We start from the raw sequence: 16,357 nt of genomic DNA on the forward strand, positions 1-16,357 counted from the left end.
GAATCACCCTCCCAAAAAGAGGTAATCAAGCAAACGTCGTATATATACTTTAGCACAAGTTGCCCTTGATTTAAAATCCTAGAATTACTAGAAATATGATTGATAAATATTGAATATTTATCTGTATCACAGGCAAAAGTTCTGTTGCATGCATAAGTACATCTAAAAATAAATAAAAATTTTAAATTGAAAAATGATATATATAAGTAATAAGAAATATTTTTGTCTATCCATTAATTTGACTATGATGATTATTCTAAGAAGTTAATGTATTATTATATAGTAAGTATAATATAATATAGATAATAAAATGAATATTTTCAAATAATTTATAGAATAATGCTAGAGGAACAACCAATATATCGTACAACAATATTTACAACAATTATGTCGTGATATTTTGCTATTATTTCGTGAGATTTTGATATGATATCGTGAGATTTTGAATTCAATGTATCGTGAGATTTGATAAATTAAAATTTTGTATTGAATTTTTTGTGGTGTAAAAATTATTGTACAAATTTGGTTGTACATTTTTAGATAATAATCTTCTCTCCCATTTATCTTATCTTCATGATATATATGAAAAAATTGTTTTTTTGGTTCTTTGTGTTTCTCACTTTACGATGAATGGTGTTATTGTTCAGATTTGGATAGTTTGAAGTTGTTCTTAAACATCACAATCGAAAGGTAAAAGTGGACTATTATTTGAATGAGACTATAACTCGAGATGGTTTGTATCGAGTTTTCTTAAATCACATACTTATTTGCTTGTTTGCTTTTATGTGTTTTTTTTATGAATTGTTGAATGAGTCCTTGAGGTCAATGAATGTTATATCGATGTATATGTTGCATTCATCTTGTGAGACTTGTTCTTTGATTTTAAAATGAACGAAAACGTTCGAATAGACGATTTGAGGAATTATGTAGGTAATCTATATTTTCATATTTTAGTTTTAGTTCGTTATTTTTATTTTATTTTTTGGAAATTTTAGTTTTTTTTTCGATGTGGCGCTGATGTGACACCAATGCATTGCTGATGTGGAGCTGACGTGTACAATGCCACGTAAGCATTTTCGAATAAAAAGGACAGAAATTGCCAAAAATAAGAACATGCAACACTAAAATTGAAATATGAAAATAAAGAAGACTAAAATCGTAAAATGATAAAGATGTCAGACCACAGTTTTTCATATATAATAACTAATTTATATAGGAGTTTGACTTCTAGTAGGAATGCGTTTTTATAATAAAATCTATAAATACGGTAGAGAAGAATTCATTCATCATACGTACAAAAACAAACAAACGAACGAAGTCTATAATTCTCATCATATTTTCATTAATAATCTATCATGGAGACGGGGCATCTCTTTTATAGTCAGATGCATTTTGCAATGCTGAAAATAGACGACGAATCTAAGAGACGAGTGATTAACGCGACAGCGATCAACAAATCGAGTGCCAAAAAATTCAACATCTTGGGTGAATATGGGAGAGCGGACGAGTATGAAGCCTTCACTGCCATCGGCAAGGGAACTTACGGCACGGTTTACCTAGCCCGGGAGAAGAAAACGGGCGAAATCGTGGCGATGAAGAAACAAGTTCATGGATTATCATCGAGATCATCGTTGAAAGAAATCGACATTCTACAATCTCTCGTGGGTCGCCCCTGGTTTGTGGAGTTCAAGCAAGTGGTGGTGGATGGATACAATTATAAGGATGTTTACGTGGTGATGGAGTACGTCGAAAACGACCTCAGAGGGTTCATGGACGGAATTAGTACAGAGGGTAAATTCATGGAATATTGGGAAGTCAAGTATTTGATGAAACAGTTGCTAGAGGGGGTCTGCTTTCTTCACCGTAATGGGATCATGCACAGAGATTTGAAGCCATCTAACATCCTTCTGAGTGGCAACGGCGAGCTGAAAATATGCGATTTCGGGTTGTCCAAACGGTTCGAAAGAGAGTTTGATAGCCATTCTCATCATGTGGGAACTTTGTGGTATATGGCCCCCGAGCTGCTGACTACTGAGGCGACGGTGTATTCTTGCGCTGTGGATATGTGGTCTGTGGGGTGTATTATGGGAGAAATGTTGCTGAACCAAGTGGTTTCGCAAGGGAATTCCGAGAATGAACAGCTGCGGAAAATAACCAAGGCACTGACCAAGAACCAATTGTTTGATAGATTTTGTTTGATTATTTCACCCAAGGGACTTCATCTGCTGAAAAGGCTTTTGACTTACGATCCTCAAAGCAGAATCACGGCCGCTGAAGCTCTCGATCATGATTGGTTCAGAGAAATTTGAATTTAATTACCTTTTCTTTTTATCATGTTATATAAGCTGCTTATGCAATTCTCTTGTGATGAGTTTGTTGGTGTAGAAGATTGAAATCTCAAATTTCATGTGATAAAAGTTTAGCTAGCTATCATTGTTGAATATCAGTTGTAATTAATATATTGGAAAAAAATTGTTAATTTTAGTTCTACATGTTTGTCACTTTGCGATTTTGATCATCTATATTTTCAAATTTCAATTTTAGTCGTCTATCTTTAGTATTATTATTTTATTTTTGCAATTTTAATTCTTTTTCTAATGTGGCGCTGATGTGACACCAATACAGTGCTGATGTGGAACTGACGTGTATGATGCCACGTAATCATTTTTGAATAAAAATGACTGAAATTACCAAAAATCGAATCATGCAATACTAAAATTAGGCCTGTAAACGAGCCAAACCGAGCCGAACTATAGCAAAATTTTAGTATTCGAGTTCGAGCTCGAGTTCGAATTGAGATATTCGAAGTTCGGCTCGAAGCTCGAATTTTTTTTTATTTTCGGCTCGAGTTCGATTCGTTAGAGAGTTCGAGTTCGATTCGAATATATTATATAATATTATCTATATATAATATAATATTATTTATAATATAAATATAATATTTTATTTAATATATATTATATATTATATAAAATATTATATATTTATATTATATAAAGGCTCGCGAACTTTCGAACATAAGATTTTAGGCTCGAGTTCGGTTCGTATAATAGTTCGAGTTCGGCTAGAGTTAGAAAAATTTGAATCCGAATCGAATATTTTTTCGAGCCGGCTCGAAAAGTTCGCGAACCGGATCGGCTCATTTACAGCTCTAATTAAAACTGAAATATGAAAATATAGATGACCGAAATCACAAAGTGAAAAACATAAAGTACCAAAATTGCTAGGTTAAGCGTGCAAGGGTAAGATCGGATCTTAACGGGTAATACTGTCTCACCTGAAAAGGGATATGAGACAACACCAAAAGTAAGAGACGCTCCTCCCTAGACTCACGATCTTAACAACCCGACTCATCTTCGCTAACACTAGTATAATGAAATAAAGTTGCACCTTGGCTAAAACCAATAATGTTTGTCTTAGTGATAAACGTTTGATCCTGACAACAAAATTTTTAAAACTATTTCCAGTTTTGTTCTCTAAAATATTAAATAAAATATAAAATTATTAAAAATATTTTCCAATTTTTTAATGTAAATATTTCGTCGTGAATTTTTAGTATATTTAATGTTATTAAATTGACATTATGATTATATATGTATCTTACTTCGAATTTTAATATAATATTGTTAACATATGTTCTAAAAAATAGTTACAAATTTTAACCAAGGTATATTCATTTAGATGAATAACAAATTTTTTGAGTTTTGGAAAAAAAAATTAATAATGCATTCATTAAAATTTTGAGAAAAAAATAATATATGAATTTTTAGATATCTTTTTTTCTATTTTTTTAATGATAACAGTTTCATTTAACCAAAATATCGAATGCATTGGTATAGAATTCGATTTAATGACAAAATATTGGTATTTTCATTTCAACGTTATCTCAAATGACATAAATATTTTTTATATAATAATTCATTTAAAATTAAATATATCTATAACATTATTAGAAATATATTGTGAGAATATATATTTTATTTAATTATTTGTATTTTTATTTTTGAGATAAATATAAATGTATATAATTATTTATTTATTAAACATAATTGAATAGTTTTATTATAAATAAATTATTTGTCTATATTTTATTATTATTATTATTTTTAAGGGATTTGTTGATATTTTATTACTACACGCTCATCCATATTTTTATACTAATTTCTAGGTTTTGCAATCGCAGGGCAACTTGTGCAACAAGATAATTTACCCAAGTTTTATTGATTACTAGAATCTAACTTGTGATGCGGAGTGATATTTTATATAATTTTTGCAACCTTTTAGACGAAAATGTCCCTTCTTATCTTCAAGATTAATCCAATAACAAATTTGGTAGTTATATTAGATTTAGGAGTCATCTTCTAGCTAGGATTTCCTTTATGTGTTTTAAAATCTATAAATAGTTCTTTCATTCTAAAACAAAAAAAGTGTGGACAAATTCCCAAGCTATATTCAATATTGTTTCATCATATAATTTACCATGGTGACCGTGGATTATCAAATGCACTTCCCCAAGCCAAAAACACCGTTAATCACCATAGATTATCAAATGCACTTCCCCAAGCCAAAAATCGCATATGAATCCAAGGGAGGGATCGAATTCGGGAGAGCAGATGAGTACGAACTTTTGCAGGAGATCGGTCGAGGAAGCTACGGCAGAGTTTACCTAGCCCGGGAGAAGAAAACCGGCAAAATCGTGGCGATGAAGAAACAAGTCCACGGATTCTCAAGATCATCGTTGAGAGAAATCGACATTCTACAATCTCTCGTCGGTCGGCCGTGGTTTGTTGAGTTCAAGCAAGTGGTGGTGGATGAATACAAGGATGTTTACGTGGTGATGGAATACGTCGAAAACGACCTCAGAGGGTTCATGGACGGAATTAGTACAGAGGGTAAATTCATGGAATATTGGGAAGTCAAGTACTTGATGAGACAGTTGCTAGAGGGGGTCTCCTTTCTTCACCGAAACGGGATCATGCACAGAGATTTGAAGCCCTCCAACATCCTTCTGAGTGGCAACGGGGAGCTGAAAATATGCGATTTCGGGTTGTCGAAACGGTTCGAAAGAGAGTTTGATAGCCATTCTCATCATGTGGGAACTTTGTGGTATATGGCCCCCGAGCTGCTGACTACTGAGGCGACGGTGTATTCTTGCGCGGTGGATATGTGGTCTGTGGGGTGTATTATGGGAGAAATGTTGCTGAACCAAGTGGTTTTACAAGGGAATTCGGAGAATGAACAGCTGCGGAAAATAACCAAGGCACTGACCAAGAACGAATTGTTTGATAGATTTTGTTTGATTATTTCACCCAAGGGACTTCATCTGCTGAAAAGGTTTTTGACTTACGATCCTCAAAGCAGAATCACGGCCGCTGAAGCTCTCGATCATGATTGGTTCAAAGAAATTTGAATTTAATTACCTTTTCTTTTTATATATGTTATGCTTATATATGCAATTCACTTGTGATGAGTTTGTTGGTGTAAATCGCAAAATTCATGTGATCAAATTTTAGCTATCATTGTTGGATATAATTAAGTTGTAATTAATTTTTTATATAGTGTCATATAAACTCTCTCACACTACCACTGTCTATAAATATTTGGTTAGAAATTTATACAAACTAAAATTAGGTGAAAAGCTAGTGATTGATGACAAGTGAATTATCAAATAAAATAAGTTTATATATAGGCCTGTGAAATAATGCTTGGCATGTCTTTGTCTTTAGCAAACAGTTCCTCTATATTATTTAGTTTTTGAACATCTAAATAAAAATAAAAAAATTATTTAATTTCAAATTAATGATGCAATACAAATATTTTCATCTCTTATTATAAAAACACAGTTTTTCTCAAATATGGAAAGTTCTAGGCCAAATTAATTATTAGTTAAAAAAGAAAATTATAGCTGTAATTATTGGACAATAAATTATCATCAATTTAAATAAGACAGCCGTAAACCATGTACATTAAATTACCATCAATTAAGTAAAGCTGTCTATACAAATTGTGCAATGTTATAAATATATTATTATTATAGATGATTATCTTATTTAATATGTGATCAATATAAATATGTAAAGATAATATTTGTACAGATTTGTATCTTGTAATTTTTCCCTATAAATAGGGGTGATTGAGTTCAATGAAATTTGCACCTGAGTATTGACTCATATGATTATCTCTTCTCTCATGAATTCTCTCTATTCATGTCTCTATTCATCTCTCTTATTCTTTTATGATTTATAACACGTTATCAGCACGATGTTGTAACCAACTGAGAATGAAAATAATTCTCATTTTATTGATGCTATTGGAATAGCACAATCAATTTTATGAGAGATGTTCATTGGTGCTCTAGAAGTAGCACAATGAAATAATTGATATATCGGTGCCCATGAAATATCATGAATATGTTGATGGCTATAAAGTAGCACAACATAATTTTATATTGAGAATTCGAAGAAATTCATGATCATGATATAATGAATTGAGAATATTGAGAGATTCATGATTACAATTTTGATATTTGAAAAGATATTCATGAATTCATGATATAATATATTGAATATTGAGATATTCAAGATTAAGATCTGACATAAGATCAAATATATTAAGAATCTAAAGAGATTCCTAGTTATAATATAATATATTAAGAATCTGAATAGATTCATGATAAAGATGAGATATATGATTTCGTATATTGAGAAAGTGAAGAAATTATGATTGATATCTGATATGATATCAAATATCTATAAATATCATTGAAGAAATTGTTCTCATGTCATAATATATCAATATTGAAATATTGATAAAAAAGATACAAGATTTGATAATATTCTTGAAGAATATTAATATAAGATCCAAAATTTGGAAATATTCTCGAAGAATATAATGTAATGCCCTTTTGGTTGTTGAGATCTTATTAATTGAGAAATTTAATACAATTTCTCAAAGAATATCGATATATGATCTAAAATTGTCAATATCCATAAGAAAAGATTATTAAATATATATGTAATATATATATCAAAAGATATTGACTTGATATCGATTCAAATCATATATTTGTTTTTAATGCTCTAGAAGAAGAATGATATATTATTTGTCACTATTTTTATGAATAGCGACTTGATGTTCAATGATGAACTGCATAAGCTATTGATTGACGATTATGAATTTGCGGTAGTAAGATCGCAACACTATCAATCGAAAAAGAAAAATAAACGTTAAACCCAATGAATTGGATCATCATCTATATTGGGCAACGACGACGATAGATTGATGGTAGCCTATGCATTATGATATTAATGGGTTAATATATGACTAACTTCAAGCCATTTTATTTATTTATTGAACTAATTTATTTTTGACAAATTATGTTTAAACTAAATTTTGAAAAACTCTAGCATGTGTTTTGATTCACATAAATTATTTTGATGATATAAAATAATAACTACATATTTTGTGAATCTATTAGTCAATATATTGCATGAGATATTGATTATGCAATTTGGTGATAAAATTTTTGATTTGAGAAATTTTATATTTTAAGGATATATTGGGTTGTTACATCTTTATTCCGTAAAATTTTGATTATGGATTTTAAATTCCTCAATTTTGATTGTGGATATAAATTTTGAATTTTTTCAATCATTTGATTAAGCTATCATTTTTTAAATGAATGATAGATTATTTTTATCACATGTTATTATCTTACATGTAGGAACATGAATTTAATGTAAAACGATATTCGTGATAAATTGAATGTTATTGTTGAAGGTAAACGATATACTTGATGCATAAAGGTATTTGAAAAGGTACGTCTGATATTTTATTCTTTAATTATAATATCTTATTTATAGTATTTTGTTCAAGGAAAGACAATTATGAAAGTTGTCTGATTATGTGGTCCATTCTTTTAAGTGAATGTGATAGTGCCAATGAACACAGTTGATACACCGTAGTTTAATTCTTCAAGGAAGAATATGTCATTCCGTATGAAGCAATATATGAATTTGGCAAAAACTATTGAGATATACGTCATAATCAAGTATTGTACTAAACGTACATCGGTATCTCGTATCACTATCGTACCTGAAGTACGTAAAAGATTTATTGATATATATCAAGCAAGATATAAAAGTTTGTGGAGAACATTGATATCTACCCAAATAATATGTTTCATCGGATATTGATTGGATGTTTGAAAGATCTAGAAGATCGTTTGAGTGACGATGAAAATAATGACGTGCTTGATATTATAAAATAGTGATAAACATTGACGTATATGGATTTTTGAATCTAGTAGATATTGATTTGGTTTAAATAGTATATTACAAATCAATATTTCTAGAAGAGCTAAAGAGCTCCAAAAGTATCATTGATACAAATACTTTCAGAGTTTGATATAATGGATTTAATTGAGCATTCAAATTATATAAATAGTTGAAAAACTATTGATAGTGCACAAAGTTGTTAATGAACAAGCCAAAAGTTCCTGGATCGATAAATATGGATATTTTTGAATCAAAGATCCAGAAGATTTTATGAATTTTTATTGGCTTATCAAATTTGATATCACTATCATAAAAGCTCAAATTGATAGAAGTCCCCATTTTATCTGGAATGAATAAATAACGTGGGTCCACAAAGCACAACATGATGTTTGCGAAAATACGTATTGAGAAAAATTTCCAGAATATGTATCAAGACAAGCTTGATCAAAAGAGGATATACATATCAATTTTATGATTATAAATATGTTGGTTTAGTTGATTTATTTTGCCTCCAATCAACTATTAAACCATGAGAATAAATGCGTCATATTTGGGGATATCTGAATGATATATTATAAATATTATGTCAAATGATTATGTACTGAAAGTTAATGTTTGTGCGAGAAATGCACTACAATAAATCTCTTGAAGGGATTGTAAATATGTTGGAAATATATTGAATCTTATGATCAATTATATATCTTGAGAAATGAGATTTTATGACGCGATATTCTCATTTATTATTCTTGTAAAACAATGTTTCCAACATTGAGGGGAGGAAATAGAAGCTACAAGAATATTTGAGATCGATCCCAATGAAATATAAAGTGAACATGATGTTCAAAGTTTAAATCTCAAATACATTATTTGATCTTGTGTATAAGATCGTTTAGCTTCATTTATGTTCGAGTTGAATAATTTAAATCGTCTTTAGTGATGAAGAACCCCTTTAAAGAAAATGTGTGAATATCTCAATGTGAAAGGAATAATGGAGGTTGGTCGTTATGAAATAAATTAATGTCCTGCATAACCATATGTTGCGCTGATTGATTTGATTGACTAGGTGACCGTAAAATTTTAAAAATGTTTTCCAATTTTTTAATGTAAATATTTTGTCGTGAATTTTTAGTATATTTAATGTTATTAAATTGAAATTATGATTATGTATCTTACTTCGAATTTTAATATAATATTTGTTAACATATGTTCTAAAAAATAGTTACAATGTAACCAAGATTTATTCATTTAGATGAATAACAAATTTTTCGAGTTTTGGAAAAAAAAATAATAATAATGCATTCATTAAAATTTTGAGAAATAAAATGTCGGGGATCGGTTGTGTGTGTAGAAGAGGGGGGGGGGGGTGAATACACACTTTACGCACTGGGTAAACCTTCGGATTAACGCAATAGCTTGCAAACTACGTTATTCAGGTAAACCACATAGGCAAGCCCCGTGTGACAGGCTAGTTCAAAAAGGTGTTGGTAGGGGGAATCGAACTCCTGACCTCTGGCCAAGAGTTCATCTACTCCACCAACTTAGACACCTCCTTAGGGGCAACTTTTGTAATTTATTGTTATGAGGTTAAGAAAATGTTAATCTTCTTAACTAGAATTTTCTCAACTTTCTACATGAATAAGAGCTATTAAAAATTACTGCGAAAAACGACTCTCATTAAACTAGATGACAATAGTGAAAATATGATGTGATGCAGTTATGTAAATGTGCACAAAGTTGTTTATGGATGTACTTCGGAGCTCAATCTCTTACGTCACCCCTTCTTTCTCACGGAAATGATACACTAGAAGACTTTGGTCATTACAATATCTTGTAATACACCTAATCCAAGTTAAGACATAATTATCACTGCCTAAAGTGAAACTCCTAAATTTACACTGATAAGATTTCTAAGTTTTTAACAAACTTCTTTGGTTGATGATGATGAATGCCTAAGTTTCTGAAAGCTTAGAATCTCAAATTCTTGGAATGTAATTAGTGTTCTTCAATCAACAGCTTGGATTTGAGTAACCTGGAAAGATCTCTTAGAAGATCAGATGTGCTTCTGCTTGAGCGAAGGGTTGAATGAGCAATAAAGTGTTGAAACAGTTTGAGTGCTCGTCTGTTTTTTATAATGCGATGGCGTATATCTTTTCTGCTTCGTATATATAGTTCGAATATTTATATCTCAATCTTCAACGTTTCTTTTTCTTTTTGTCAACGGTAAGAAACATCTTTTCAGACAGATATAGAGCAGACAATATTTCTCTTTTTGTGGAGTGAAGTCTGCTCGTCTTCAAAATATCTGTACTTGAAGTTTCTTTAATCACGTCCATTCAATATGTCTGCATCATAAATGCTATTAATGGTCTTTCGAGCTTTATCAGACGGCTCCTTAAATGCTTTGTCTTTTCGCATTTAAGTTGTCTTGTCAAGGATCCGTTACTAAGCATTTGTGCCTTTATGAAATCGGTAGACATCCTTGAGACTTGTATTCTGGTTGACATCAATTCTGATAATATATGTCTAAGATCGGTTGACGTCTGAGAGTCAGTTGATATCTGTGAATCGGTTGATATCCATGAGTCGACTGATATCTTTGAATCAGTTGATATCTTCAAGTCGGTTGACATGCTTAGATGGGTTGATATTTTTCGGTAGGCGTTTTCCTTTTTGTACATGTAAATGGCGGTCATATATACTACAACAATGATATATTGTTTTGTTATCATCAAAAGTAAGCATTCAACATAAAATAATATATGAATTTTTAGATTTTTTTCTATTTTTTTTATCATAACAGTTTCATTTAACCAAAATATCAAATGTACGTAATGGTAAAGAAGTCGATTTAATGACAAAATATTGTTACTCTCATTTGAACGTTATCTCAAATAACATAAATATTTTTTTATATAATAATTTATTTAAAATTTAATATATCTTTAACATTATTATAAATATATTGTCAAAATATTTTATTTAATTATTTGTATTTTATTTTTGAGATAAATATAAATGTATATAATTATTTATTTAATCATAATTGAATAATTTTATTATATAGAAAATATTTGTCGATATTTTGTTATTTTAAGGGGATTTGTCGATATATTTTTATAGTACTCATCCATATTTATACTAATTTCTAGGATTTGCAATCCCAGGGCAACTTGTGCAACAAGATTTACCCAAGTTTTATTAATTACTAGAATCTAACTCGTGTGATGCATGGATTGATATTTTATATAATTAATTATCAAAATTAATTAGTAAGTATAAACATTTGAATAATTATTTAAAATTATCCGTAGTTTTTTTTTTAAAAAAATCATAAGTCATCTTGATTTTATTTTTATACAGGAGAGAGATACATGCACGCGAGGTTTTATCTCTATGCTTTGCGACCTTTTAGACGACGATTAATTAACCGTACGTGAAAATGTCCCTTCTTATCTTGAAGATTAATCCAATAACAAATTTGGTAGTTATATTAGATTTAGGAGTCATCTTCTAGCTAGGATTTTCTTTAATGTGTTTTCAAATCTATAAATAACCAATATATATATAATTCTTTCATTCTTCTAAAACCAAATTATTAATTAAGAACCAAAAAGCTAGTGTGGATCGACAATCCCTTGCTACGTTTCCTATATATAATATTCTTTCTTTCATCATATAATTTTATCATGTTGACCATCGATTATCAAACCCACTTCCCCAAGCCAAAAACACCGTTAATCACCATAGATTATCAAATGCACTTTTTCAAGCCAAAAATCGCGTGCAGGAGAGCAGATGAGTACGAACTTTTGCACGAGATCGGTCGAGAAAGCTACGGGAGAGTTTACCAAGCCCGCGAGAAGAAAACAGGCCAGATCGTGGCCATCAAGAAACAAGAAGTCCATGCATCTTCTTTGAGAGAAATCGACATTCTCCGGTCCCTTGTCGGTTGCCCGTGGTTCGTCGAGTTCAAACAAGTTGTGGTGGATGGACGCAAGGACCTCAGACGAAATATGGATGGAATGGCGTGGGCTTTTGCGGAAGCCAAAGTCAGGTGCTTGATGAGACAGTTGCTAGAAAGGGGTCTCCTTTCTTCATCGAAACGGGATCATGCACAGAGATTTGAAGCCTTCAAACATACTTGTGAACGACAACTGGGGATTGAAAATATGCGAATTTGGATTGTCCAAACGTTTCGAAACAAAGTTTGGTAGCCATTCTCGTCGCGTAGGCTCTCTATGGTACAAGGCCCCGGAGCTGCTCGATCGTGGAGTGGAGAGATATTCATCTGCCATGGATATGTGGTCCGTTGGGTGTATTATGGGAGAGATGTTGCTGGACCAAGTGCTTTCAAAGGGACGTCGGAGGATGAACAGCTACAGATGATATTAACAAAGCACGTGGATGAAGACAAGTTTTTGTTGGTTTCTGAAGAGGGGATTCATCTGCTTAAAACCATGTTAGATTTGGATCCCCACAGTAGAATAACAGCAGACCAAGCTCTCCATCATGAATGGTTCATATAAAGTACCGGATGCCATGCATATACTCACGCATGATACCATATTTTAGAGTTTTTTTTTATGTTATATATGTAACTCTAGATATGTGGGTTAGTCTATCAGGTAGAAGAATATTGAGATTATAAGTTCATGTTATGATGTTTAGCTGATAATATTGAACAAGATTTATATAAAATGACATATTTTGGACTGTCATTCCATTCTATGAGACTCGATTACGTACCATGTGTATATATGTGGAATTATTTTTTATTTTATTATTTTTTACAACATATGGCTCCATGTTCAAGTTGTCTTTAATTTGTGATTAGATGCAACTGGTTCGTTGGGGTGAACTGTTAAACTTTGCATAAGTAATAATTGTTAAAGGCTAAAAAGCAATTTCCCTTACAAAATGAATGGAGATGATGGAATCTCAGATATGTGTATACGTTGATTACAACATTGGGTTTGGCCATGTTACTGGCGGCCATAATGAATTAAAACGAACGTTAATATATACTTCATTTAAATAAATTGTATTAATAAATCAATTATACAGCTTTTAAGAATAGTTAATTATGGTTTTAATTGTAAATTATATATTTTTAATACCAAAATTCAAAAATCTAAATGGTGAAAACCAAACTGAATCAATGAACACTCTTACATCTCACTTTACAAGTTTCAATCTTATGCCATGTGGATTCTGAAATTGATTATTTTGTTTAGTAGCGCTCCCTATTACACTTGTGTTCGTGAGATGTTTTGGGTTCCATGATGATTAGTTTTAAATAGTTTGTGGGAGAACTTAAAAAGTTGAGAAGTGCTTTTTAAAAAAATATGCTGAGGAGTGCTGAGAAGTGCATCCCAAAAACTCTTCCAAATTACCATATATGAAAAGCAAAGTTGTTTTTATATTGTTGCAAGTTTAAATGTATTTCTGTACCTGTCTTAATATGCCCTAGCTTAGCTTGGCGCTTATTGTGTTCAAAGTTTATGTTTAGTTTAGTGTTAGAGTATTCGATCAAGAGTAGATTTATACAAATAAAATAGATGATTTATATGCCACATGATCGATCACGTTCACAATAAATATTCATCAATCAACTGTTACTAGGAACGAGTACGTAATTTCATAATCATTCTAAATTGGGAAAACTGCAATTTTGGTCCTTTATGTTTGTCGCTTTGCGATTTCGGTCTTCTATGTTTTCATATTTCAAGTTTAGTCCTGCATGTTTTGATTTTTGGCAATTTCAGTCCTTTTTATTCGAAAATGCTTACGTGGCACATTACACGTCAGCTCCACATCAGCACTGCATTGGTGCCACATCAGCGCCACATCAGAAAAATGATTAAAATTGCCAAAAAATAAAGATAGCTGACTAAAACTTAAATCTAAAAATATAGAGGACCAAAATCGCAAAATGACAAGCATACAGGACTAAAAAAGCAATTTTCCCTTCTAAATTTTACCTGTGTTTCATTCCATAATTCTTTGGTGTTGGTCTGAGATTTAATTTTTAACTTCCCTTATTTTGTGTCATATGGTATTCTATGTCGATATAATAGGTGACATGGTGTATTGTTATGTAATGCTGCAGCTACACTTCAATTGGTAGCATTCATGACACTGTTCCTAATGCACAATGCCATGGAAAGTCGAGCAATAGTGAAGAAAGATTCAAACCTGACTATCTGCTCCAGGATGGAAGATTGGAAAGAGCAGGGAGAGTTAAAAAAAATTTACTTGTCAGCCATTATCTGCTGTTAGCAATGGCTTGCAATGTGAAAATTCACATTGGAAAAGCATGTTCATAGCCTCAGTTATTGCCGTGGGAGATGGAATTCTGTAAGGCTCCGCTTAGATTGAAGTATCTGAAGGTTTTCATATATGGATGGTTTGGTCCCTTACTTTCAGATGTCACCATTGGTGTTGCTAAAGCATTTGGTGTCCGTACGGTACATTTTTTCTAATGTTAAGATTTTCAACTCGTCGAATTTACGCGTGAAACTTAATGTGTTTTTCTCACTTTTCATTGCATCATAATTTCTTGAAGGCCCCTGATGAAGAATTTGAAGAATATTTAAGGCATCTGATAGATGAAAACTGCACTCGAGATAGAAATGAGGTAATATAGTTATGCAGGTCCATGAAACTTCGTGAAAAGTGATGGGCACAGTTCCTCTTCTTGTCCACGTTCTCACTATTAACGTTGTCTGTTTTCATCTTCCAGATGGCTTAGTTACCTGAAGGCATCACCGAGTTGGTGCATCACGAGAAGTTGAGAGTGTGCACCATTGGTACGTTGAATCTTGTTGAATAAATAAATACCGTAACTCTCATTACTAGATTTTTTTGAGTATCATGATTCCATCCATTACCATATTCGATCCGGTGGATATGTGGTTTGTGGCCGTAAAAGAGCTGGAACACCAAATCTTAACAGATAATACTATCTCTGTTGGGGACATGGCCGACAGTAGGAAAATGATAAGACTGATCTCGAAAGAGGTATGAGACAACAACAACAGTAAGACACGCTCCTCTTTAGACTCATGATCTTAACAACCCGACCCATTTGCGCTATCACAAGTATAGGAAAATAAAGTTGCACCTTTGCTGATAGCTATAGCTTTTGGCCTAGCTAGTGGTAAGCGCTTGATCCTAAAAACTGGTATCAGAACCAAGGTCATGAGTTCGAGTCTCCCATCAAGCCTACATGTAATTATACTTCTTGGGTTGGGGTTGGGGTGGGGGGGAAGGGGGTTGGGTGGGTGTGAGGAATGTGAGGTTAAGCGTGCAAGGGTAAGACCGAATCTTAACGGGTAATACTGTCTCTATCGGAAAGGGATATATATGAGACATCACCAACAGTAAGACATGCCCCCCCCCCCCCCCCCCCTAGACTCATGATCTTAACAACCCGACTCATCTGCGCTACCACAAGTATATATAATGAAATAAAGTTTACACATTGGCTAAAACCTAAAATTTTTGGCTTAGTGATAAACGCTTGATTGACAAAAAAATTTTAAAAATATTTCCAGTTTTGTTCTCTAAAATATTAAATAAAATATAAAAATTTTAAAAAAATGTTTTCCAATTTTTTAATGTAAATATTTCGTCGTGAATTTTCAGTATATTTAATGTTATTAAATTGATATTATGATTATGTATCTTACTTCGAATTTTAATATAATATTTGTTATCATATGTTCTAAAAAATAGTTACAAATTTTAACCAATATTTATTCATTTAGATGAATAACAAATTTTTGAGTTTTTGGGAAAAAAAAAATTAATGATGCATTCATTAAAATTTTGAGAAATAAAATAATATATGAATTTTTAGATATCTTTTTTCTATTTTTTTTTATTCTATTCAAGTTGTACGTCTTTGTAAATTAGATATTGCAACTGGTTCGTTGGAGTGAACTGGATAAACTTTGCATAAATGATAATTGTTAAACACTACAAGAAAAACACAAAAAGACAACAGATTTTTTTCGTTGTCGTAGGGGGTGAAAAACCGTTGTAAGTGATGGTGTTGTCAAAACTCTGCCCCTACGACA

At 31.6% G+C, this 16,357-nt stretch overlaps 3 protein-coding genes across 3 annotated transcripts; all 3 read left to right on the forward strand.

The window, feature by feature from the left end:
• Positions 1–1,355: 1,355 nt before the first annotated feature.
• Positions 1,356–2,309, forward strand: LOC140888173 (cyclin-dependent kinase G-1-like). Its single transcript, XM_073295861.1, has one exon. It carries the CDS (start codon positions 1,356–1,358, stop codon positions 2,307–2,309), a length of 954 nt encoding a protein of 317 aa, XP_073151962.1.
• A 2,171-nt stretch (positions 2,310–4,480) lies between these two features.
• LOC140888175 (cyclin-dependent kinase G-1-like) lies at positions 4,481–5,410 on the forward strand. Its single transcript, XM_073295862.1, has one exon. The coding sequence runs from the start codon at positions 4,481–4,483 to the stop codon at positions 5,408–5,410; it is 930 nt and encodes a 309-aa protein (XP_073151963.1).
• Positions 5,411–12,031: 6,621 nt separating this feature from the next.
• On the forward strand, positions 12,032–15,027 carry LOC140888176 (uncharacterized). Its single transcript, XM_073295863.1, has 6 exons — positions 12,032–12,330; positions 12,508–12,792; positions 14,386–14,515; positions 14,603–14,743; positions 14,842–14,913; positions 15,019–15,027. The coding sequence occupies exons 1-6, from the start codon at positions 12,032–12,034 to the stop codon at positions 15,025–15,027; spliced, it is 936 nt and encodes a 311-aa protein (XP_073151964.1).
• The last annotated feature ends 1,330 nt before the right edge of the window (positions 15,028–16,357 follow it).

Source organism: Henckelia pumila, chromosome 3, assembly GCF_033568475.1.
Source record: "Henckelia pumila isolate YLH828 chromosome 3, ASM3356847v2, whole genome shotgun sequence".
Lineage (NCBI taxonomy): Eukaryota > Viridiplantae > Streptophyta > Magnoliopsida > Lamiales > Gesneriaceae > Henckelia > Henckelia pumila.